The sequence below is a fragment of the Prionailurus viverrinus genome, chromosome A2, assembly GCF_022837055.1.
Source record: "Prionailurus viverrinus isolate Anna chromosome A2, UM_Priviv_1.0, whole genome shotgun sequence".
Classification (NCBI taxonomy): domain Eukaryota; kingdom Metazoa; phylum Chordata; class Mammalia; order Carnivora; family Felidae; genus Prionailurus; species Prionailurus viverrinus.
In genome coordinates, this window is record NC_062562.1 from 87,382,008 (window position 1) to 87,409,262 (window position 27,255).

The 27,255-nt window shown below is 36.0% G+C and overlaps 1 protein-coding gene across 2 annotated transcripts in view; it reads right to left on the reverse strand.

Moving 5' to 3' along the window:
- The window catches only part of PCLO (piccolo presynaptic cytomatrix protein), a 423,639-nt gene that overhangs the window by 42,869 nt on the left and 353,515 nt on the right, over positions 1-27,255 (reverse strand). For both annotated transcript variants that reach the window (XM_047849897.1, XM_047849896.1), the window contains exons 17-22: positions 25,952-26,023; positions 23,781-23,961; positions 21,965-22,159; positions 20,588-20,662; positions 5,463-5,604; positions 760-833 (exon numbers count right to left, since the gene is read on the reverse strand). In XM_047849897.1, the coding sequence (XP_047705853.1) occupies positions 760-833; positions 5,463-5,604; positions 20,588-20,662; positions 21,965-22,159; positions 23,781-23,961; positions 25,952-26,023 (739 nt within the window). The remainder of the gene's footprint in view (positions 1-759; positions 834-5,462; positions 5,605-20,587; positions 20,663-21,964; positions 22,160-23,780; positions 23,962-25,951; positions 26,024-27,255) is intronic.

Sequence of the window (27,255 nt, forward strand, 5' to 3'; positions counted from 1 at the left end):
AGTTCAGGATTTTTTTTTTTTGCATTTTGTTGTACATTTATCATTTGTTTAATAAAACCAAATTTAATTTCAAATGAGGTTTTCACGTTAGAAGTAAGTTCAATCATTATTTTTTTCTCTAAAATGATTTTTATACCCTTAGTTTCTTCTTAAGAATTTCCATTTTAGGGGCGCCTGGGTGGCTCAGTCGGTTAAGCGTCCGACTTCGGCTCAGGTCATGATCTCACGATCCGTGAGTTCAAGCCCTGCATCAGGCTCTGGAGCCTGCTTCGGGTTCTGTGTTTCCTCTCTCTGCCTCTCTACCTCTCATGCTCTCTCTGTCTCTCTCAAAAATAAATAAACATTTAAAAAATAAAAAAATAAAGAATTTCCATTTAAGTGAAGTCTCATGTTTTATTTTCTATTTGCATGGTATTTTAACAATTTTTTTTTTTTCAAATTCAACAAGTGATTTGTTTTTCCTGAGAAGGTCATTGGAGTCTCTCTCCAGTCATCCTCACTCTTTTTTCTCTTTAAAACATTCAGGACCCAAAATTACTTAAAGGTTAAATATAAACAAAGAAGTTGGGAAATGGTTAAATGAAATCACAAAATAATTCTACTTTAATAGAGAACAGAGAAAATGAGGCTGTACCTACGTAGTGCTTTCACCATCACTACTTAGAAATTTACATTTCTATTCAGAGAAAACCAAAGTCAAATGCTTGCGGTGTAACATGTAGATTCTATGAGCATCCAATATTGAAAATTTGAACTTACCTTCAGCGTCTGTTAGTCCCACTCCTACCCCTGGCTGTTTTACAGGCTCTTGCCCATTCTGCCCCATCTTCCCTCTGTTTAAAAAGAAAGTAAAAAGTCATGATCTCCTAAGTGCAAACGAGAAGACCAAGTTCACAAAAATACAATGACATTATATATTCACACCCGAGATAAATTACTCGAATGGCAAACATAAAGACAGCAAATTGCTCCGCATTGTGTTAACTTTAAAATAGGGGCTTGTTTATTATTCCTACTTAGTCTGAACATCATACCTCGAAATTCAGTGTCTCATGTGTTGACTCATTTATCAAAGATCAGACTGTCATGAAATTTTCAAATTTTGTTTTAGAATTGGGGGCTTGTGTTTTTTCCCCACTTCTAACTTAAGAAGTGAAAAGGGTTTTTATATCTTTACACTTAGTTATGATAACCTATACAGGCCCTTTGGCGAAGAGGGAAAATCTGAAATAAATAACTTACACAAATAATATTGTAATGACACAGATTTTTATTTCACTTAGTGACTTTCAGATCCTGCCTATGTTTTCAGCTGTGTGTAGCATATGGGCTTTTGAAGTCAGACCTCCTGGTCTCTGCTTCTGGCTTCACTATTTCATGCTAGTGTCATCTAAGGTGAATCTACTTAATCTAGTGAATCTATTTCTCCTTTTGGAATATAAAGATAGTAACACTAGATCGCTCCTGGGTATGAGAAAATCACATGGAAAATGCACATAAAGTCCTTAACACAGTGCCTGAAACATCGTAAAATTCAATAAATAGAAAATATTAATAAGCATCACATAATGGCTTTAGAATTCAGCCGGAGTCTACTACTCTTGGAGTTTCAGCTTCGAACTTTCTGGAAGGCCAAATCAATGAAGAATTCATGATATTTTGAGCACTCTGTGTTCAGAATATTGATAATGTAACAGCCAAAACGCTATAGGCTACTTTGTATTTCTTCAGTCATAGAAAAAGCTACATGGCGTCGAAAAGATTCTGGAATTGTCTTAATATGTACTTACGTAATATGTTCTAAAAAGAGGAAATAAAATCCCTTAAGTGTTAAAATGGGTATTTGAACAAAAGAACGCCTTGATACTATACTTGCTAGGCAATAATTCTAAAAGTAGTATTTAGTAACAACTACTTCTTACTTTCACACAAAAAAATATTTGGTTTGTTGAACATGCTGAAAATGTAATTGTATTCATTTCTTAAGAATCCAATTACATCTTACTTGAAAACTGCTCTAAGGATCATCTAACCATTTTACAGAAAAGGTTCTGTCCATCACGAAAGAGGAATAGACATAAAATCAGAAATCATTTTATGTTGAAAGCCATCACATTCTTCCATTATGACAATTCTAGGTCAGAGGTTTAAACACAAATTTTTATCAAGTGTGAAGGACCAAATACCTGCAAAAATGTTAGAAATCATATATATACCTGTATAAAGATAGATAGATAGATAGATGATAGATAGATATAGTCTGCATCTGAATATATACAAAAAAGTTTTGATTAGGCAATGCACAAAACTTTAATTTGTGTAATTGCTTCATTGGGACTCAATAAAAATAGACAATAACTGAAAAAAAAAAAATTGACTCTGCTCTAGTCCAGTCAGAGAGAAAAGCTTCATAAGTCAGTAGCAATCTCACCGTGAGCAGTCACTATGACTAGCGGAGGGAACCCAAAAAATTTGTTACTGAGTCAAGCTCAAACAAAAGGGAAAACCGTTTTATCTGACAGATGAGAGTACTGAAGAAATTAGTGCCCTATATTTGCCTAGGTTTAACAAAATAATGAAAGTATTTAGTAACAGTAATAAAAATAAAGTTTTGGTAATTTTTTATTTGACCTCGAGTACTAGCTTTTGAATTTTAATGGTGATATTCAACTGCAGTCTTTGTTTCTAATGAAAACTGATTTTAACATTAGGTCCATAGGCTTAAGGATTAGAGGCATTTCTAAGATTATACAGAAATTTGTGTGGCATTGCAAAGCTAACTGAAATACGAAGGAAATGTGACTGTGGGTCCCATTTGAATGAATGTAATGAACATATGTCTGTACATTCATACATAATGAATGTGATGACTGTGGGTTATGCAAGGGATGCAATTTTTTTGAATTCCCAGGAAATAATCTTCATCTCAGAACATGCTGACTACAATTTATAATTTATATTTGTTAATCACAAAATAGTTATTAAACTCTTTTTAAAATTTTATTTTTATTTAAGTTTATTTATTTATTTTGAGAGAGAGAGAGAGAGAGAGAGGAGAGAGGAGAGAGAGAGAGTCCTAAGCAGGCTCCACACCATCAGCACGGAGCCTGATGCGAGGCTTGAACTCATGAACCCTGAGATCATAACCTGAGCCAAGAGTCAGAAGGTTAACTGACTGAACACCCAGGAACCCACAAATAGTTACGAAACTCTTATGTTAGCCTAAGCAATAATTGTGTTAGACACAGAAGAGTGTATAAAATACCAAGTACAGCTTCTTACGTATATCCTGTAATGCTTTAGAAGAGAGAATTTTTCTTTGTGCTCGTATGGCAAAACAATAGTGTCCTAGGCAGTTTTTAAAGGCTCTGATTTATAAGAGAACAGGAAAATGGGAAAAACAAAACAGGAACGTGGCATATATGTAAAAACACATAATCTATTTCTACTTCAGATATTCAAATATTGAAGAAATAACGTGGTTTTTCTCTGGAAGTTATAACTTCATCAGCAGTGTTAAATTGTTTTGAAATGTAAGGATAAATTGGAAGTATATTAAGTGATGTGTGGTTAAAAAATTACAAATTCATATGACATTCATAGCCTAGAGAGAGAAATGTAATGAATTTGCTGACATTTTCTTCCAACTGGATCATCAGAGGCAGAGAACTAATGAGATCAGACTCCTTTTAGAAATAATTTCCAGGGGCACCTGGGTGGCTCAGTTGGTTGAGCGTCCAACTTCAGCTCAGGTCATGATCTCACAGTTTGTGAGTTCGAGCCCCGCGTCAGGCCCTGTGCTGACAGCTCGGAGCCTGGATCCTGCTTCTGATTCTGTGTCTCCCTCTCTCTCTGCCCCTCCCCTGCTCATGCTCTGTCTCTCTCTCTCTGTCTCTCTCTCTCTCTCAAAAATGAATAAATGTTTAAAAAAAGTTAAAAAAAAGAAATAATTTCCAATAAAAAAAGAACTGATTAAACATAAATAACTATTGAATCCATAGCCTAAGTATAAAAAAAGGCAAAAGATATGGACAAGTGATCCAATAAATTTAAAAAAATTGAAGTTGGAAAAATATAACTTGCAAATCACAAAATAAACCCACTTCTTACTGTACGAACCCATGTCCCCATTTTTTTGCTTTTGTAAGTTGAGCCATTATCTAAATATTAGAACTATTCTGGAGACTAAAAGGAAAGATTTATGAAAACCTTGACATTAAAACAAAGAGAAATCGAATTTCCGCTCCCAGAAATGGCCACACTCAACGTGGAGAAAACGAAGGAGATCCTTTAACCAGGGTCCAGATCAGGGGTCTGCAAAGTCTGTAAAGGACCAGAGAGCAAATGATTTGAATGGTCTCTGTTGCAACTGTACTCAAGTCGGCCTCTACAGCACAGAAGAAGTACCGGGCAACACATAAGCGAATGGGTGTGGCTTCCAATAAAACTTTATTTGTGGACGCTGAAAGTTCAATTCGTATAATTGTCATGTGTCACAAAGTGCTATTCTTCTTCTCCTTCTCCTTTTTTCTAAACATTTAAAAATGCAAAGTTTTAGTTCACAGGCCTTACAAAACCAAGTGGCAGGCTAGATTCACCGGGACCTAGATCCTGGAGATGTGTGACCCAAAGACGTTCTTGAGAACCCAGAAAACTAGTTGTCGGGGAGGAGAAGGAAAGGACTGAGGCTGAGATTTTGATATTGAAACAGATATAACCTACATACGTGTCTTAGATACTGCTAATCTTTGCCACCTCCATGACTAAACCCAGGGTAACGCGTTCTGAACACAACCTGTTTTCATTTTGCATTCAGTTTATGGTATCATCTTCTTGAGGCTTCACCTGTTACAAATGAACTTTAATCCAAGATTACCTACTGAAGACCTATGCATTGCTTGATATTTGTTCTAGAAAATAGGAAAACGCTTCAAAATCTTCCACTTTAACTGTGGTAAGATTTATCATTGAAAAGTCTATATGAGGAACCCAATAGTTTACCTATTTCAAACATGATATATGAGTTTTTAAAATATGTTTAAATCTGCTTTGGTTCAAAGTCAATTAATCTAAGTTTATCTCAAATACCACTAACGTTTGTGTTTGGTCATTGTATGATTAAAGCCTCAAGCCACTAGTAGGGCTGGACTTAATTTAGTTATTATTTTAGCAGGTTTTTTTGTTTTGTTTTTGTTTTTGTTTTTACTAAGTACAGATTGTACTTATTAAACAGTCCCGGAAGTGACCAGCATTCATCCTTGGAATTAACTAAATGAATCCAACCTTTCCTGAAGAGTCTCTTTTCTACGTAGGCACACACAGCTGAAGTGTTTCAGGGACAGTGACTCAGAACTGGATAATTATCTACTTATTTCCCGTTAAGTGTTAAGAAAAGCTTACTCATGATGCTGTTAACTTTGTAGTGGGGAAAAAAAAAGCAAGAAAGCATAAAACCCACTTACATCCTTGGAATAGGAAATAGATTAGTCTCCCCTGCAGTGCCGCTGCTTCCTTCACTGTCCACGCTGTACCCGCTGCCAAAGCTGCTGCCCGAGGAGCCGGTAGACACGGAGCTTTCTGCGGGGCGGTGATTGGTAGGCTTTGCTGCATGGTGTGGGAAGAGTCAACACCACAGTCAATCCATGAAACTCCCAGCGATCTCCAAATGCACAACTCTACGTTTTCTTCATTGACATGGATAACGACACAGCTCTAGCAAGAACTCCACACTTCTTCACCTGCCTTTCAATTTCTTTCCCTTAACCAATAACGTGCTGTGGTAACACTAAGTACTTGCATATTTTCATTGGAGATAAAGAAAAAAAAGCCCCTCAATGATGTCTCGACTTAAACCATCAGATGTTTCGAATGAGTTACATAGTAACTGTACCATGACTGTTATTATTGTTTCTACTTGTGGCTTATTTGTACAGTATTGCAATAATGACAAACAAATAAGAATTTTGACTATTTCATGGAGAAAGGAGTTTAGAAAGACTTGGGTTGATAGAAATAGCAGGGTAAGGGAAAATTGCTTATTTTCCAGATTAACCAATAATCTGTCTTTCTCCTGAGAAGTAAAGATGCAGAGTAGAACAGATGATTTCAAGAAGAGGTTGGAGAATTCTGTGCTTGTTTCTGTGTATCTCTAACAACTGTCTCTAGCGGGGTTGTAGATTTGAAGACCTTTGTTTTCCCTTCGGCATTTCTTCATTTATGATTGGGACTTGTTTCAAAAACTCCTTGAGTTTGATCTTGTGGATACAGGAATCCTTATTCCCACAGAAACATTCTAATTTTGTGTTGTATAATGCAGTGGGAGCTTAGTACCAAGACTGTTAGTGGAGTTCTAGGTTAGAGGAGATTTGGGGGGGGGGGGAATTTTGATGCAAAAAATAAATAAATAAACAGAAGAGAAGGCAAGTGGTTCCTCTTTTATGGAGAGAAGATTTTCTAGGCAAATTTTAAAAATTATTATGTCTCCTGCCACATGGTCAGAATATAAGAGCATGAGCTTTGATCATACGGACGGGATTTGGAATCCTAGCTCATTCTGGAGTAAACTTAAAAGGTCTCAGCTTTTGCATTGGATAATAATGGGTCAGTAATACATATCTCGACTCATAAGATTGTGACCATGAGGAGTGAAATGAAGCAGGACTTCGGTTACTTTCTCTCCCTCATCTTGTGATTTTATTTGCCATACCCCCAACCTCTTCCTTAGGGTTTTCCTATCAATTGCTGCTCCCTAGTGTCTTCGAGTATACCTAGTCCCTGACAATGACTTTGCCTTGATTCACATTCTAAGGTAGAAAAATACTTAGAGTCTCTTTCTTCCATAAATACATCCCCGTTCAATCAGGAGTTTCTTAAGCAGTTGGATAGATCCACACTACTGGGTGAATTGTGGATACTCATGTAATGATTCTCAGATACCTACATTTTTATTAAAGAGATGTATACAAACACAGTGACTCTCAATCTGGTGGGATTTTAGTCAAACCAATATATCCAAATGAAGTGAAAAATATAGACATTGTGAGGGAAACCTCTTGAGGACAGGAAATACACCATCAAGGTAACCAGGAACAAATCTTACAAAGGTTCTCCCCAATCGCCACCACTTCTTCCATTTTGGAACAACAGATTCTCTAAAGCCATCAGAAATTGTTATAATATATATTCCAGTGATAGCACTTTCTCAGAATAAGGAAATAAGGAAGAAATGCTTGTCAATAATATATCAGGTGTCTATAAATTGGGAATAGCTATTTAGAAAAAGTCTTGAATATTGTTAAATAGCCAGTCACCAATGAATTAATAGTACCCGATAGAAGTAGATTTGAGGAAACAGAATGATAGTTATAATGCTTGATATTTTCTTCAACTTATGTAGAAGAAACCCAGATGGTGTATTTCGTGTGAACTTAGAACTTTTTAAAAGGGTAACAAAAAATATAAAGGATATAGGACTATGAGATAAAATTATGAACTTTTGTAAAGTAAACTGTATAGTCAACCACATGATGAGTCAGATTAGTCAACTGGTTGTAAACAAAGGAAAGATGCCATACTTTTTGACTAGCATTATATAATCCAGTCGAGGCTATTATTAATATTTTTTTAGTGTGATATTGAATGGAACACTTTAATTTCAACAACTGGAAAATCTCTATATACTATTTCCAAAACAACCCTTAATTAATATGCAGTAATTTTTAAATCCATTTATTTTTACTAGATTAAAACAATTTTCAACCAAGAGCAATCTCACAATGTACCAAAATAGCTATTATAGCAAGACTGTCTTATTTACATTTCAAAATATTCAATCTTTTCTTTGTGAGCTTTGATTTTACCTGATGCAATTTCTAGTTCTATTCCTCTTCTGGGAAATTTGAGATGTGTACAGAATGTGAAACAACAAAATAAGAAGAAAGGAACAAGGCTAGAAATAAATTTAAGGAAAGAGTTTTTCATCTTGTCTAGGTGAATAGAAATCTCATTTGGAAAGCCTGTGCAAGTGCTATAGATTTACATGCAAACAAATAATATTTTATAAGAAATATAAAAAGAAAGAAAACCAAATGTAGAGAACATATACATATATTGGAATAAGTCTAAGTCTACCGAACGTATTTGCAAAACACAATTATGCGTAAGTTTGAGTCTAAAAACATTTCGGGCAGTTAGACATTAGGTGAATAATTTAATGAAATCGAGATGTTTGGCATTACCTTAAAAACACACCTGGTGCTTTTATTCTTAACCTGGTAGGTAAGTGTAGGGTACAGAGAGTCTGACATTTGGTAGTTTCTAAAAATGAACTCAATGAAAAATGTAGAAGAGATCTCTGCTTTATACTGGGCTCTATCTACAGAGCATAAAATGCAGTCAACCATACAGAAATGCAGACGTTTTGATCAACGGGTACTAAGAATCCAAGTATTTTAATAGTTCCTTATCAGATGCTTGAAACAGTGAGTATATTTACTAATTTCTTTCTCTCAAAACAGTCTCCAAATAAAAATATATCAATTCTGTTACACTGAGCTAAACCTGCATTACCTGAAACATTTTGATGAATAAAGTGCTTTTACGATTTAATATCAGAGGCTAGAGCTTCTGTGATTTCAAGAAATCTCATGATTTTAGTCGCATTCTTTAGTTGGCCTCTCAAAGTCCTTTATCATCTGCTTCTTTCCAAATGTATCTCCCATCGTTCTCCTTTGTATGCTTTTCCTGGAAGCCCACTTAGACCACACACTCTGGCTCCCTTTGGTTTGGATTTTTTTTTTTTCCTCCTGAGCGGTTGCTGGGCCCTTTCTCTTTGTTATGCTTTTCTCTGCCCGTCACTTTCTCATACCTAAATTATACTTGTCAGTAAAGGCCCAGCTCAGATTGCACCTGCTCCATGTATTTTCCTCATCTTCCCAACCAGAAGCGAACACTTCTATATCCATACTCACAAAGCACAAGATCACAGGTCTGTTATTGGCAATTACCACTTTCTATCTTTGGCTGTATTTGTTACTTTCAGGATGTTGGAGGCCGAGCCTGTGTTTTCTCCATGGTAGCCTTCTTAAAAGTTTATGCTGGAACTATGCTGAGGCAACATTTAATGAAATAATAATGAAAAAATTAATAATTCTTTCCCTTAACTACATAACCATCTGAATGATTTAGTAGATATTTTACTTTTTATCCAGCTGTGTGCTCTATGCAAATCATAAATCTCTTACGAACTGCACCGCTTAATGTGGGAGGATTTTTTCCTTCATGTTTTGTCAAGGAAACTTTGGGCAATGCAATTTTTTTTTTGTAGCTTTAGAAACAGAGATGCAAATTAATCTATCGTGCTGTATATAGAAAAACACAATCACTCGACTAGATGTTTTCCCAATCCTTCCAAAAGTGGCTTCATTGAAAGAAATATTTAATGATAAGATTCTAAACACGGGAGCACGAAGTTTGGTGAATTTCAAAGAAAGAGTTCATAACAGAACACGGCTATTTTATCAACGTATTTAGATTGGGAACCACCAGAGGGTGTTATCACAGACATTAGTACTTGTGCTGGTTCTACTAAATCTTGATGTACAGACAGCTGGAGAATTCTGGTTTCTATTTAAATATAAATATATTTTAAACCAATGCCATTTTTAAACAATATTTTAGAATATTAAAACAAATATGACTTTCCATAGTTTTATGATTTCAAAATGAACAATTTGAAAACATTCTACCTTTGCTTTCTTCTTCTCTTTTAATCAGCGTGTCAGAGAGCATGGACCTATTATGCTTGACTATATTATGTGCCTGTGTCTTACACATGAGAAATGTTTATTTTACAGAGGAACTGAGATTTATTTAATAATAAAATGGATACCTAGAGCCTACATTTTTGTGTCTACTGTCTTTTTAAACTCCAAATTTCACTGTCAAGTACCAACAAGGAGAAAGAATATACCACATAAACAGATGATGGAATAAGCCCACTCCTGTGAGAAGGTTCCTGTACCCTAGAGGAATAAATCCTAGAATTTTAAATCATTTCTGCTATTCAGTTATTGAGGGGGCATTTCAACTAAACATATTTTATCTTCTGTGAGGCAGTTCAATCTGTTTTAAATTATTTTTTGACCTCTTCATTTTCTTCAGATGCTAGATGGTTAGACATCATTTTGTTTTATTACTCCACTGTGGCTAACCTTAATTAAACCTGGTAGTGTTTTTTTGACTGCACATCTGTCTTCAATTAGTTTGCTCTGTTGGACACCCCCCCCCCCACCTTCAACTATACCCAAAAATGCAGAACTATCACTGTACCTACCACACGATGGCAGCACTGTGCTCACAGTCCGTGGGTCAGAATTGTAGCCTTGACTTTATATAATTGTGGACCCAAGGAAATTAAAAAGCTGGTAAGGACTCTAGAGATAGTCCCCTCCAGAACCATCATTGCGCCTTTAGAAAACCTAAGCCCTGAAAAGATTGATTTGTTCCACGTCACACACTAATTAATGAGAGAAAGAGAGTAAAAACTAAAAAGGGCTAATCCACTTTTCTATCATATTCAATTGTCTCAGGCTGAGGTTGTGAGCTCCCTGCCTACCTCAGGGTCAGTGCTTGGGATGCAGTAGATGGCCTTGCTGCCTGTGATGTTCTGTCACTGGTTTTATGTCCTTGGTCCAACTCACAGTTATATCCAAATATTTTAGGAATCATTTCTAATGGTAGTCTAGAATTTCCCAAATTACTTGGTTGACACAGTATTAATATTATCTTCATAGATATAGTCTATAGGATGTGTGGAGTTAAGAGAACACAGTCAATAGTTATTTTGTTTTTTCCAGCAGTTTAATGACGGAACTGACGTATTTAGAGTGCATATAGTGCACTTTTGCTAGCTTTACCTTGGCGGGACATTACTTTGCTGACCTTTTCTACTTTCTCCCCACTGCCTATCTTTTGCTCTATCTATTATTATTGCTGTTGTTTTTCTGATTGTTATTTTTACTAATGAGATTTTGCAGTTTTATCTCGTTCGTTGCTTTGCTTTGCATGCAAACCTGAAAAGGTCAGGTTTTAAGTTCCATTGTTACCAGCATTATTTGTTAGGTTTTCCCTTGAATTAGGTCCAGTCACATTTTTTATGTTCCCTCTGACAGATTAGGAGTATTAAGATGACATGTGGCATCGTACAAGGAGTTTAGAAATTTAATATTTTTAATGTTACCTCAGTATATTCATTATCTGATTTGGAAAAATTCTAAAGAACCCAGCCCCCACCCCAAATAGGATAGGTAGTTTCAATGCAGCTATTTGTAGGAGCTTCCACATACTTCCAAGTTACAAGTTCTTACAAACGAAAGGCTGAAAATGGATAACTCAGACTTCTATGGGTCATTTGTTTAAAATGACAGATTACTGATATATAACAAACCATGAAAAATGGAATGTTTTCCTTACAAAAATCACAGTCTGTCCCTTAAGATAGTCCATATTCATTTAGTATCTTCTTTCAGAGAGGAAGGAGATGCGATGCCTCTTAGCTATTAAGTCCCAGGAAAGATAGTAAAGCTTAGCCATGTTTGCCCTCTTCCTTCTCCACCCACATTGGCCTTATGACTGGATTTCCAAGACATATCAATATAATCAATTCAGTCTGTTTTTAGCTAATGCTATCACTAATTTGCAGGTGTTTTCCATACTTACTAATCATTCATTCTCTAGCATTAATAGGATTAATGATTACTTTTGGAAACAGAAGTATAGTAGGTAACTTCAATATAACAGTGTTTGGAAATGAGAGTAAAGCTCAGCTAATAATATCATACGATTTTTTTCTTACATAAATATATGTGATGGCTTAGTATGCTATAGCTTTTGTATTTTTGCTAGAATGTTGCCTTTTGAGTGCGTCTTCCTTTTATAAGGTTTTTGGCTCAGAACTATTTTTAGAAGAAATAAAATATTTAACTGTTTAATATTTAAATTAAATACATTAAATTCACATCAACTTTTTAATATTTAAAATAAGTACAATTCAAGTGAGGACCAAAATATCCTAGTAAATAATGGAAAAATGTTCAATCAAGATATCATAAATGAAAATTTTAAAAATTACTTGACCTGTAATAAATTTAGGCTATAATTCTAGCTGTGTCCATAGAGATGGAATCGACAAAGAAATTATTAAGTACCAAGTTTTGGTTTTGCGCTAAAATATGCTAACATAATTGTTATGTTTTTTATCTTTAAAAAATCATATTTGGAAAGGAGAATTATATTTGGGAAAGATTCAAGATCTGAATTAAGTTCTCAAGAGCAACTCTTAATTTTTCAATATCCATTTAATTCTGCTTTGAAATGCCAATATTCTCTCTCTCACAGTTGGCTCGCAAAACATGCAGGATTGTTTGAGTGGAAAGTAATTGAAAAATAATTAGTTTTGAAAATGTTCTTACATAATCCTCAAATTGATAACTTAGATCATGAATACTTAGATAACAAGAATATCATCTTTATATGGAATCCAAATAGTTTGATTTATATAAAACTTTTGCCTAAAGCAGTCTGATTTATATGACTAACGTTACAACAAACACTATTGTTTTGTATATCATTCAAATGTAGTCAATAAGCCATAGAATAAAGAGGAGTTTGGAGAATTATTTGATCAATGCGTATCTAGTCCTATGGGAACTAACCTCTCTAGTTAATTTCATTACCTTCTCTCTACCTTCTCCAAATAGATCATTTTCAAATACTTTCTTTCCTCCCTACAGTTAGCTATATCCCAGCAGACTGTAAAGATTATTAGTGAGAACGAGAGCCAGGACAAATAAAAATGTAATTAATTATAGTTCCAGATGTTTCTAAACACAAGGATGTTTGGTTGAATATAAACTTACGTCAATGACTATGCAATTTTTTCTTTTTCAATCTCATTTGAGCCAAACTCATGCTTTTTTCATTCTTCATAATTCTTCCCAGATATCTAATTGGTTATTCAATAAATATTACCAGGAATGGGGGATTCCCTGGGATAGTTATTTTCATCTGTTTTGTTCACTGTAGTATCACTAACACTTTGAAGAGGTTCTGAAACATAACATTCATTTAAAAAAGTATATGTGAGTGTGCATAAATGATGTAATATATATATATAATTCAGATAATATTTTCTAAAAATGATAAATATTTTCAGAATTCTTTTTTAACTTTAATTATTTAAAAACACATTAAATCCTTGAAAATTAAGAATCAAGAAATAGGTTAAGAGATAAAGAACTTAATTTTTTTCTCAAATTTGAATCAAATTTGAATCAAAATTGATCATCTTCAGTTTTTCTGACACCAACAAAATTAATTTGAACTATATAAGACCAGTAATATAGATGATACAAAAGAAGATAAAAGGAAACAATTTATAAACAATTGTTCCAATAAACTTTTTGTTTGAGATAAGGATGCAAATAAAATTTAATCTACCTGTGTAATACTCCCTCCGACTCTACCTTAGGTTAGCAACAGCTTGATTAGAGGCAACTTACCAGCAAATTTTGAAAGTAGGAAGTAACAAATATGGATATACATTCATAATTTAACTGAAATCAAGCTCAATAAAATAGTGTAAATATAAAATGAAAAATTGTCATATGTCAATCTTAATTATAAATTAACATAAGTGACAAATGAAAGAAGGGATTCTGAAGTATAAGAGATATAAAGCATAGAAAATTCAGAGACAAATATGATAATTCTCTTTTAGAAGAAAACTCCAGTCACCCACTATCTTTGGCTCCTGGAAAAATTATGATTCTGCATAGGGATAGATGAGTGGCTCTTAAACGTTTTGATCCCAAGAGTGCTTTTACATTCTTAAAAAATATTTAAGTTCTCAAAGAACTTCATTTTATGTGAATTATATCTATCACTATTTATCATATTCAAAATAAAGAAAACTTTAAAAGAAACAGTAGACAGGCACATATTCTATTAGCCTTCAAAACCATGATGTCATCATACCTCATGCAAATGCAGGAAAACCCCACAGTTACATGAGAAAGAATGAGAGGGGAAAAGACAAATAACATTTAATATTCTTGTATTTGACCTTGTAACCCCCTGAAAGTGCCCCTAGGACACACATGGGGAAATCACTGGTCTAGATCTGCCATAAGAAACATGAAGTACAGACCATGAAAACGAGAAGAACCCAATTAGCATCAGCTATTTTTGACAGTCATCTTAAACCACTATGCACATGGCAATTATTCTACGGTAACTTTCATTTTTTATTTTATGCTTCTACTGAAAAATACCAAGCCTTTAGGAAAGTGAGCCTTTCCTAAGAAGATTTATTCTTTTTATCCTCTCTAGCTTTGGAACTTGTTCAATCCAGAACTTCACAACTGTACAGAGTAGGAATGAATTAAAAACTATAGCTATCAAAAAATGATGCTTGTCTGTTACATTTTTGCCTAAAAAGAAACCTTTATGGTATGCAGAAACCTACAATAAATAATGATATTTTGCAGGCATAAAATTATGCACATTCTTCCAAAAAACGTTTTCTCTACATGAAGACTTTAATTTTCTGGTACGTCGATAGTTGGATGAAGCCAAAAGAATGATTCAATAGCTATTTACTTTATGAAATGTCCTCCGTAGTGAGAATGCTCTACAACAAACTAAAAGTATGTAATAGATACATAGAGAAAAAAAAGTTTCAAATACATATATATATATATATATATACCCACTTTTTATACCTCTTTGTATAGATTCCAAATTCATTTTATATAAAGAGTTGGATAAAATTATAATGTGACCTATAGAACTTCAAATAATGTGGTTTGAGTTTGAAATACGTTCATGAGGAAAAGTGGATTTTGTTCCTGTGCTCTTTCAAGAATAAATATAGCAGAGGGGCTCAGTCTGTTCAGCATCCAACTTTGGCTCAGGTCATAATCTCATGATTTGCGAGCTCAAGCCAGCATCAGGCTCTCTGCTGTCAGCACAGAGCTGGCTTTGGATCCTCTGTTCCCCTGTCTATTGGCCTCTACTCTGTCTTCTCTCTCTCTGAAATAAACATTAAAAAAAAAAAAGAATAAATATGGCAGAAATTACAACCCAATGTTTTTCTTATGTTTTTTTAAAAAGGGTCCCGTGCTCCTGACTAAGTATTTTCTTCTTAAACATTTATGTTTTTGTTTGATTTGTAATATCAATATTTTGATGAGATACTGTTCAAGTTACTAATTTAATTAATTTTTATCCTTCAGTATCTTTACAGAAATCTTTGCCTTTCAGTATCTTAAAATACACCGAGGTATAAAGCTATGGTTATCTACATTAATCCTATTCACATATCTAAACGACTCAACACCCCAATCAAAATTCTGCATTTCTGATACAGTATGTTTTCATTTAAAATCAGTAAGTATTTCTTTTGGCTCCTCAAGGATTAATTGTATATTTACATATTCAACACAGCAATGAAATAAAAAGAAAAGAGGGTATTTCCAGAGCCTGGCTCAGTACACATTCCTTTCATCCTATCCCATTCACTAATTCCACCCCCCCACTTCCCAATTATCTTGCACAATGGAGAATGGGTGAAAGATCATGGTTTTAGATAATGTAATACATGCGGATGAAAAGTGGAAAAAACCAAGTAATTCATGGATAGGTATCTGGATTTAGGCAAGACTGTCACGTAGCCAGATGGTGCTTTGGCATTCCTCTGCCTCTCCTTAGGTGGCATTTCCCGTGGTTCCATGATCCCTCCTACCCAGGTGATAACACCCCCAGCCCCATGCTCATATTGTACCCTCTGTCCAAGGTCCCGCACTGTGTCCCCATCAGCCTTCTCATGCTTCATGCTTCTCATTTCTTTCCTCCATCAGCATTTACTTGCCTGTCTCATTTCCTCAGGGTCCTGCTCCCTGGTGGTAATTTGATAAATTAACTTTTTGAAAATAATTTCTTCAAGCCTAAGTAGTTTGCATTTAAAAAATTAAGTTTAACTTTGTTAAAGATGTGTCATAAGTAGCATTTGAGGGACTGTGGCATGTTACAATTAGATCATGTATTATTAGTCACATCCAATTATATAGGCCCAGAGCGACATCATTTGACTAAGGTGCAGCAGTACTGAAATTAAGTTTGATACCTAGATGGGCCATTTGGTCTTGGAATTCATGGCAGATGAAATGGACATATAAATCCCCAGTGTGAACCAGACATGTGGATGGCTTAGTGCAAACCCATAGCAATTACTGGAAAAGAACAAAAGTACCCAGTGATGGTAGATCAGCGGATTCATCTTTGTGAATAAATATCCATAACCAAGAGACCGTGTCTCATGGTCAGGGCTATACATTTACTCTCTGTGACTCTGCATGTATAGCAGAGAGATTTCTGGCAATAAATGTCAAATAACTACTGAAAGAGTTGAAAATGCATCATCAATCATTCTATGAAAATCTGGCATCTCTTAAATAAAACAAAACTTTAGAAGAGCATTTTGATCTTTATAGACAACAAGGAAAACCCTCACCCCCAGAGAAATAAGCACAGAACTTTGAAAGCTGAAATTATACAATTTGATCCCCTCAGATTTTGTTGGATGTTTGCTGTGTTCACATCATTACAGTTTCAATTTTGTTTCCATTGTAAACTACCCAAAGTTGTATTTCAGCTTTTTTACATGAACACATTGAAATGAGGAATGCAAATCTGTTTTTATTAACCTCTTACATACGTGAATGAAGACTTCACTTCCCAATGAACTCACTTTGATTTCTCTTCTGATTTCTCCTTGACTTCCTTTTGGACCCTGTCCTTCCCAGAAACAGAGAATGCTAAATTCTTTCTGACCAAAAGGAACCATCAACCTCCAGTCAGAAGAGAATGGGACACTGATTAGCTACCACCTTCTGTAACCAACAATCCCTTCTACTCCCAGTGCCCACCCAGCTTCCCAGCCCAGCCACCCCCTGCCACTTGCCCAAGAGAGCACCTCCCACAGAGTGATGGCTTAGTAAGAGTTCACCACGGCAACGTGCAGATATGAAACTCTTCTTTGACAGCTGCTGAAAGTGAGCCTGACTGAAAGCGGAGTTTCCAGCAGTGAGGTCTGTGGAAGTAGGTTTCAGGCTATTCTCCTATAACTCGGCCACACTTAGGAATGCTTAATCTTAATTCCCTTGCACAATTTACTCCATGGTTCATCTGCTCCCCTAACCTCTCCAACCCATTCCAGTGGCCCTTAACTCATTGCCTGGGGTGGAGGGACATTTCTCCTCAGCCTGTAGTACTGGTTCTAAAGTTACAACTCACCTAAAATCTTAGTAGCAAGCAAAAATAGCTCAGAAATTTCAAAATGCACTTAAAATGTGATATATTTGGGGTCAACTAAGTTCATGTTTAAGGTTTAAGGAATGCTTCCATTTGTTTTAGTTTGAGCATGGCTTAGAGAAAACTGTTTTCTAAAACTCTGCTCTTTGGTTGCTCCCACCTTCTGAAATGGCACAGCTTGTGTTCAGCCAAACCAACTGGCTTGGAAAAAAAAAAAAAAAAAACAAACCTTTGCAGGGATTTCTAAACACAAAAGAGTTGTTTAGGCATCAGGATTATCTGGCGCAATCTGTCTAATCTTTCTCTTCAGGTTTCCCAGCGTGCACCTAAACCCTGGAGGGAGAAAGTTCTCTCTGGCTCACTCCATAATTCTTGCTTGACCCATATTTTATGCTACTCCAAGCAAAAATCTGCTGAGAGGCTCACAATATATATATATATATATATATATATATATATATATATATACACATACACACACACACACACACACACACACACACACACACATTTGAACGGCTCTTTAGGGACGATTTTGTCACCCTTGATAGAAACGATTACAGATGTACACAGAGCCTTACAGACTCTGCTTACTGCCACACTGGGCTTATGCATGACAGGGTTTTATTTCCTTGTTTGTGGCAGCTTCACTCCCGGCCTTCAGAAAAGAGGGTCATGTAGGTACAGTAAGTCTAAATTGTACTCTGCCATCATTTCTAGCAAACTCTAATCATTTGTAAGAAGTGGAACAATAAATAACATATACGTAAATGACAATTGTTTTATTGAAAGAAGAGTTTGATTTCAAAGGAGACAGAGTATTAAAAAAGCAAAGATTTAGGCCTCGTAGCAAAGGTCAGGTTGCCAATTCTAGGAATTTCTGGGTGTGTATTCTACCCGTGATCCTAGCCATCTCTCTGACTGCTCACTCAGAAGAAAGGGATAAGGTGATCTTCAGTGAAGACCTCATCTACTAGGTGTGATCAAATGAGAAGATGGCTGACAACATACTTGGTATAATGTGAAGAACTATTCAAATGAAGGGCAGGATTATCAGAAAGCAGATGGGACTATATGGACTCCATTGTGAGGTTTGAAATGGAAGGCTTTTATCTGAACACTTAAAATTAATAATACTTATGTATGCGGTTAGAGAATAGGAACCCGTTGGCTCTTTGTACGTTTACATCTCAGACCAGTTTTTCTAAGCTTTCAACTAATGGCACAGCATTTTATATAATTCGATCCTATAGCATGTTTACCACCAGTTGTTTGGCAAAATGCATGGCTGAATTATATTCTTGGTGCATTTACGGTAGCAGGGAAATAATTATGTTTCACAAAATAGACACTTTCTTTATCGTCTGCTAATACAAAATTAAACAAGAAATGTTCACCACGGCATGTTATCTTGATTATTTCAGTACAGAATGACTTCAGTATTCAGTCACGGCACCTTAAATGTATATGAATTTCTGTTACAGCATTATTCAAATAAAGGGAACTAAAAGCATTTTGCTATAGATTTTAACCATATCTAGAAAAAACTCAGACAAAATATTCTATAGCAATACTTATATCATGATCATTAAAAATAGAGTGTGAAATAAGGGAAGCATTTGACTACTGTGACCTTTATCATTATGGACTATCTGAAGTAAGAAAATGAGTAACATTAAGAAATCCACTGAACTTATCTGATGGAAGAAAAAGTCACAGGTGGGATTTTAAGTACTTTTGGAAAGTATTGGTAAGCTAAGTAGAAAAGGGTAACCATGCAGAGGTGATAATTACCAGGCTAATTTAGAAAACATCACTATGTTTTATGCCACAGGTACTTTCCACTGTCCCAAAATATCTGATTCGTTGGAACAAGAGCCTATTATAAATTTTGGTTTTCAGAGAATAAAGAGGAATGCAATAGGAAAATATAAGGCTTGATTTTAATTTGGTGGCAAGTAGAGAATCATAAAATCAAGTACTTTAGGGCTAGAAGGGACATAACGGAGCACTAGTATCCTATTAAAAAAAACCATTTTACCAATGTTTTTGAACTAAATTCAAAGACAATTTTATAATCACCCTCATTTGATTTTTGTCACTGGCAGTAGCACTCTTTCTTGGGAAAAACTGCAGGAATGCTGGGGTCAAGTTAGGGATGGATGCAAACTTGCTTTCCTTTCTGAACACAGCTATGGAACCAAGTTTACATACACCCACCCACCCAGAGCGAGGGCTCATGGGATTTGTCTTCCTCCAAACAGAAACCTGGGAAGACCGCAGAGTAGATCAGATGTTCGAGCAAGACATAGCAGAAGTATCACTGAGCAGCCCAGCCCCTATCACTTACTTACATGTTTATGTACGCTTGGTGCTTATTTAGCAGTAATTTTCCATCTAGCTAATAATGTTTCAGACATAAAACTTTGTTCTGCTCCCCACATGGTCTATCATTAGAGATCTCACTAGCAATGGAACAAGAACTATAAATACTCTATTGCAAGGAATCAAATGAGAAAGCAAAAACTGACACACTCATTTTAAGCTGCATCATATAACAATGGCTCAGAACCCAGTAGTTTATGAATGAAATAAAGATACTTTATTTATTACACAGGCACTTGGATATTCACATGCCCAACACATCTGATACACTTAACAACTATGGAAACATGAGTGGAAAATCTCTGTTTGTAGGATCAAGAGAGAACTTTCACCATGTAAAGGTGAATTAGTGCATTAACAATTTTTCCCTTACTTTCCTCTAAGAATTTCCAAAATCCACTGAATGTTTAAAAAGTTACACTTGAAATAATATGCAACAGACACTGATCTACATTCCAACTGGTATGCTAGTTCGAATTTTGAGCAGTTTAAACTTTTATCACAATGCAACATATTTATAGTCATGCTTGAACAGATTAGGTTAGTAGCATGCATTCCATTCTGCAATATGAATATTGTTAATCTATTTCCCAACAGAAGTCAAAAGATGCCCAGTGCATAGAAAAATACAAATCACCGTAGTCAATATATCATGGGACTGATTTTGGGACTTACACAGCGACAAGGAAGTCCTGAAATGCCATGCCCACAAAAGCACATTAAAAAGGGGATAAACATATTTTATCAGACAATGTCTAAAAATTAAAAGAGGAAGGCTTTAAATTTGGGGGATGTTCTCGCTGTGTGCTTTGAATAGCGCCTTTCTGCTCACCTCCTTCTGGCTTGACTGGTCCATCAGACATCACCTTCCTGAGGGCTAGCTGGCTTTGGTCTTGGTTGCCATTGGCTGGTGGAGGCAGATTATCAGACTGAGTTCTTTGAATGGGGAGGATTCCTGCTATGCTGTGTCTGTGCTGCTTCCTGGCATGATTAGACTGACCGCTTTTATGTGCTGCTGTGGCAGTGTGGGTGAAATGGAAACCCAGAGTATGTATCCTCAGATGGAACCAGCTTAAATGTTACTCATGCAAACAGAAGTGATCTTTTGCTCTCTTTAAATAAGGTGGGTTTTCAAATGCCAAAATGACACCACATGCATAGCACTAAAGGGGTTAAAACTGGCTGTTTCTTTGGAAATGAAGACTTTGGGACGTGGGGATAACATCAGTCTATGTCCATTGTCTGGCTGATGTCTCTTGGAAGGAACAGTGCACCTCCATTTGTAAAATCTCTGTTCTTACTAAGTTTTGATATATCAGTTGACTACATTTTCATAAATTAAATGAAAATACAGCAGTTAAGATGGGTGGATTGTTATTCTTTAATTGATATCTTGACTGTCCTAGGATCCCCAATGGTTAGGAAAAAAGTAACCAATAAATTCACTGTTATCATACACAAAGTGTGATCCAACGAAATGGACCCCAGTGTGTTCCTTAAGGAGGTCACACTGCCTCATCACATATGTTTATACATATGTTAATATTATGTAATTTTTTGGAAATATGAGACATGATTTTCTTCACAGATTTTTTTTTTTTTTTTTGTCAAACGATTAGCAAGTGTCCCACATGGAAAGCTACAATACTTCACGTGCATAATCCATTAAGGTATTTAAGCTTGAAGTGTCTTTTCCCCCTCCAGGTTCGAAAATTTGCCTGCTGGTGGTATTACTCTTCTGCCCCCAATTTTGGAATGTTTTCAGAGAATCTCACTTCCAATCTGCTCTAACTGCTCGGGTGTGTGCTTTTTGGTGTAATGCCTAGAAAACTGGCAGTCACGTGTGCTTATAATTCCTGTAGTCGAAAGGATATTTAAAGTGCACACACAAAGGACACACAACATTGCGTTGTCTGCAAACATCACGGACACAGCTACCAAGTACTATGAGCCAGGTTGGATGGATGGTGGAGACAAAGGGGAAACAGCCAGTTTTATTGCGGTCCACATCAATAAAAAAAATTTTTTTTTAAATAAGAGAGAGAGCATATATATGTATCGGTACTGTCCTTACACAGACAAAGGGACAGAGAACGGAGTGAGCGGGGTGTGCCAAAACACAGAAAGCAGACAGGGAAGGACAGCAGGGAAGGAAGGCAACAGATGAACATTAAGCTGCCATGCTGAGGAATTTATTTGCGTCTTTTACTTGGTTGCAGGCGGAGCTGTTGCACTGCGGCTTCGGCAGCGGCTATGGCAGCCCCTGCATCTTCCAGGTGGGTCTGGGTGACGCTGGTTTTGCTCTGGCTGCGAGATGGTCCGTGAGAGCGGAGGTGACCTTCGGAGGAGGATTTCGAGCTACCAGGACTACTGTGGGATTTCTCAATGGTGGGAACCTGCATGTCTGGTTACAAAAGGGTGAAACAGGAGTTAACGTGGCTCCAGCATTCCTCCCATCGAGCCCGGCCTCACGTCATTTGCAACTGTCTAAGATTTATGTTAATGCCGCTGCCTGTTGGGCTTACTTATGCGACTGCTCCCTACTCGGCAATGTGATTAAACATTTGGGAAGCCGTGTGGGGGAGGGGAGTCAAGAGGATGATAATGTTGAGAAGAAGAGAGAACTGTGAGAAGAGGAAATACATCTGACTATCCTCACGTAAATGAATTATGGTAACTTATCCTTTTAGCAAGCAACTGCCGATTCAGGTAGGGACCAGGCAGGAGACGATAGGCTGACACTACCACAGAGGAGTTTTAAGTAAAAATGCGGTGAATTCCTGGACAAAGGGGCGTGAATCACTATAGGACACATCAAGTGTGGGGACTGTAGAATCATGTCTCGGGTGAGTTTAGAGAATGTGGACTATAGATCCCACATTGACTATGGCAGTCAGAGGGAGAGAAGTCTTTATGCTAATGATCTTCTAGACCGTTAATCAGGGCAGAGTTGTTCTGGAAGTGGAATCCATAAATGATCTATAAAGCTCAGTCATAAGTCATATCTGTAGCACGCATGGGAGTCTGTGGTTTATCAGATCAACTCAGTGTCCTACTGGACTTGGCCTCGTGGTTTTCCATCTCCTAGAACACATGCAATTGGGACCCATTCCTTTCTAATGTGCAAAGAACCACTTTTCAATGTGATATACTTTCTGAGAAGAGAAGGGAGCAAGACTCAGGTCCAGTATAAAAAGTTATAGTTGATACTTGTACATAGTTCAATATATCTAGGGAAGATACTACATGGTTATCTCATACAGGTAGTAACTCGGTTTATGATGAAGATTAATGTGTCGTAGGATAATTGGCAATAAACCTCTCAAAGGAAAATCTCATTCAAATGGGAATTCTGTGTGTATTGCCCAAACCGATGTATAACATTATTATTTCAAAAAATAATAATCAGAGTTTTAAAAAAAATCATAGAATTAGCTTGAGGCCAACATTTAGGAAAGGTTTAAGTAAATTTCAACATACCAATTGTTGTGATGACATGGGGAAAATGTTCTTGATATGACAAGTAAAAATCAGGATGCAAAATTATGTATAGCTTACATATAGATAATATGTGAATAAGAAAATACCTATGAAAAAATAGGGGTTTAAACAATTAGAAGAAATCTGCATCAATGGTAATAATGAGTATGTCTCGTCAATGAACTGTTGAGGATTTTTATTTTTCTTTACGGAATAACCCAACACATTTTATAAAATCCTAGTATCATGGAATCTGAGAGCTGGAAATAACCCAACAGCTCATATAGCCCAAACTCCTCCATTATCCTGCTTCAAAACCAGAGTTAGGTGAAGATCGCCAAGTAGTAAACCTAATTATGGGCTGATCCGAGACTAACACCCTTTACTCCTGATTCCATATCAATCACTCTTTGCATGACATTATATTACATACTTTCCAACAGAATCCAACATTTCAAAATGAATTACATCTACAGGCATTCATATTCAGAAGTTACTAAGTGAACAAGGAGACAAAAGCTTTTTCTACTTGAAATGTCTCCTACCCTTGGATGGGTCAGGGAAGATACCATGGCTTCTGCTTTTGATGACAGATGGCTTTGGAGGCTGCTGGCTGCCCTGACTGGAATGAGACTTGCCATGATCGAGGCTTTCAGTCTGTTCTTTGAGAGAATACCATCTAGGAGTGTTATCGAGGTGAGATGTGCTAGATAAATCAATCAGTACCTGAAAAACAATGCAGGAAGTCAATGAGGTTGATATAATTCACTTATTACTCTCTTCTGTGACCTGAAATTTATTCATGGATATAAGATACAGTATGACGTTGAGGACGACCAGGCTGTCTTCCTCATGTTTCTTTACGCATGACATTGGGAACAATGCCCTGTGCATCATAGATGTCTAATAAACACTTGGTTAAATGGAACTGTATAAAATCTCAGACTATTAATTATTTTGGAGATCACGTAAAAAGGTAGACTTGCAATTCTTCATGAAAGAAAACTTTCTTTTGTGAAATGAACACATTCTAGTACTAAATTTGGATCTTTTGTTTTTCTAACTTGGATATCATTTTTAAAGATTGGTTTTAGTTATGAGAGGGACAAAATAAAAAAAGAATGGGCAATTTGCAAATTACTAACTTATCCCCTGTATTTTAAAACATACTTTAGTTTATCTTTGAAATAGGGGTATGACTAACAACTTAACGGTGAGAAAGCACTGTGTCATGTTTTAACTGGCAGCATTTTTTGTCTTTATTTTTTTTTTAACATTTATTCATTTGTGAGAGACAGAGAGAGACAACGCAGAAGCGGGGGGAGGGGTAGAGAGAGAGGGAAACAGAAACCTAAGCAGGCTCCAGGCTCTGAGCTGTCAGCACAGAGCCAGATGCGGGACTTGAGTTGGACACGGGGCTCGAATCCATGAACTGTGAAATCATGACCTGAGCCCAAGTCGGACTCCTAAGCGAATGAACCACCCAGACTTCCCAGCATTTTTTTCTTTCTTAGTGATTCGTAAGTAATAGTGCATTTTAGAGTTGCTGGCATTTCAGATTTGATGAGACATAAAATAATGAGAACCAACACAATGGATATACGCTCTAAATTCATGTGAACAATCAATTTTAAAAACAACAATAAATCAGTTTTCTGAAATGGGACATTAAGTCAGATATAACAGTGCATCCTAGAACTGTCCGAAGGGCAAGACTATTCCCAGTGGCTGTACTAGCATGAGACTGCAATTAAAGGTCAAATGGTCTAGTTTTGATGGGAAAGAGAAATACAGTCTAGGAACCAAACAAGGTCTCACATCACCTAGACTACATAACAGTTTTCTATGATTTCTGGGAAGGGACATCATATTGTCTAGGTGTTATTTTTTTTAAGAGATGGTTTATTTTTATTTTTTTAATGTAATTTATTGTCAAATTGGTTTCCATACAACACCCAGGGCTCATCCCAACAGGTACCCTCCTCAATGCTCATCACCCACTTTCCCCTCTCCCTCACCCCCCATCAACCCTCAGTTTGTTCTCTGTATTCAAGAGTCTCTTATGGCTTATTTTTTAACATTAATTCACAACTTCTGTTTTAGCAAAGATCACTAAATAAAATATATATTTTTGGAAAAATGATAGATGAAAACAAAAACAAACCAAAAATGCAGAATCTGACCACTGTGCTAGAGTTCATTAATGAGGTTAGATTTCATGTGAATTTACATAAAATTCCTTTTTATTGTCTTCTCCTACTTCTAGTTTTGCCTTGTAAAATATTTTGAGAGTTTTCACGGGATACTTCAAAGAAATAAGAATGTAAAATGTCACATAAAGTCAATGATACATTCAGTGAGGAATAGCGACTCAATAACCTGAAAATGCAATTTAAAAATCTAGCTCATTTTATAAAGTTTATCTCAAAATTTTAACATAATCATTTGGATTCACAGCATGATTATATATCTCCTATGAAAACAATTACTAGTTCATCTTGCAAATTATTTATAAAGTACATCAAATGGTAAAGTGAAGACCATTTCTCAAGTTACTATTCATCAACTGAAAAGGATGAATCAGGAAATACATTCTATCCACCGAAGGGCTTTAACCAAAATGGTTATCTTATAAACTTAAGAAATACGCTTGCATCAAGCTCTAATTGGTGGTTCATAATGAAAGCGAATAAGGAAAAGGAAATCAGATGCTCACCTCACCAAGAAAGTCATTGGAAGAAAATCTATCATAATCCCAGACGGTCACCTCCAGTGTTTTCTTCTTGAGCTACAGTTTAAATCAAAATGTCATTAACCCCATCCCTCATCATAAATTTTCATCACACTCTATTATAGATTCATTTACTTTCACTTCCTTGAAGTGTATAAAAGGACTTCAAATTTATCTAAAAATGTGGGTTTATATTAAATAGTATGTGAAATACCAATGGTTTTACAGTCAAACCTAGTGTTTGCTCGTAAGAGACCTCAAAGTTTTACTCATTTCCTGTTATTCTAACACTCCCCTCAGATTCTAAAAATAAAAGCAGAATCCATAAATGCTCTTTAAATACATGGAATTCATAGGTTGCAAAACTGTCTAGGTAATTTAGATAAAATATTTGGATTAGAGTTTTTTGGTTTTAATAAATCATCGAAAGACGTAAGTAGCATTGCCTTATTTCTGCAGGTAAATTTAACTTCTTTTAAATTCAAGAACCCAGATTACAATTTATACCTAGCTTCAACTTCACAATCACATCAGAAATCTTCCAGAGAACAAATCCTAAACCTCCTTTATAATCTTGAGGCTAGTCATCTGTATGTCTTGGTCTGTACAGTTCAGCTTCACAATGTCAGACTTATGAGGCCTCAATTTAGAGAAGACAGAGAATTCCTAAAATGTTGTCTGGTACAATAATACATTTTTTTTAAATTTTATTTACTTATTTTGAGAGAGAGAGAGAGAGAGCACACACAAGTGGGGGAAGGGCAGAGAGGACAGACAGAATCCCAAGCAGGCTCTGTGCTATTAGCACAGAGCCCAATGCTGGGCTCAAATGCACAAAAGTGAGTTTAATACCTGAGCCAAGGTCAAGAGTCAGATACTTAATTGACTATGCCACACAGACGCCTATCAATAATATATTTATATACACTAAAATCTTTTCTTTGAATTGTTTATGAAAGTCAAATATAGCCAAGTATTACTTTTGTAATATACATATCAAAGCATTATGGTGTCTAACATTACCGTATACAATGTATTACATCAATTATATCTCAATAACACTGGAAAAAAAAGAAAAGAGATTGGCCAAATTAAAAAAAAAATGTTTATTTATTTTCGAGACAGAGACAGAGTATGAATGGGGGAGGGCTAGAGAGAGAGGGAGACACAGAATCCGAAGAGGCCTCCAGGCTCTGAGCTATCAGCACAGAGCCTAATGCAGGGCTTGAACTCATGGACCATGAGATCATGACCTGAGCAGAAGTTGGACACTTAACCAACTGAGCAAC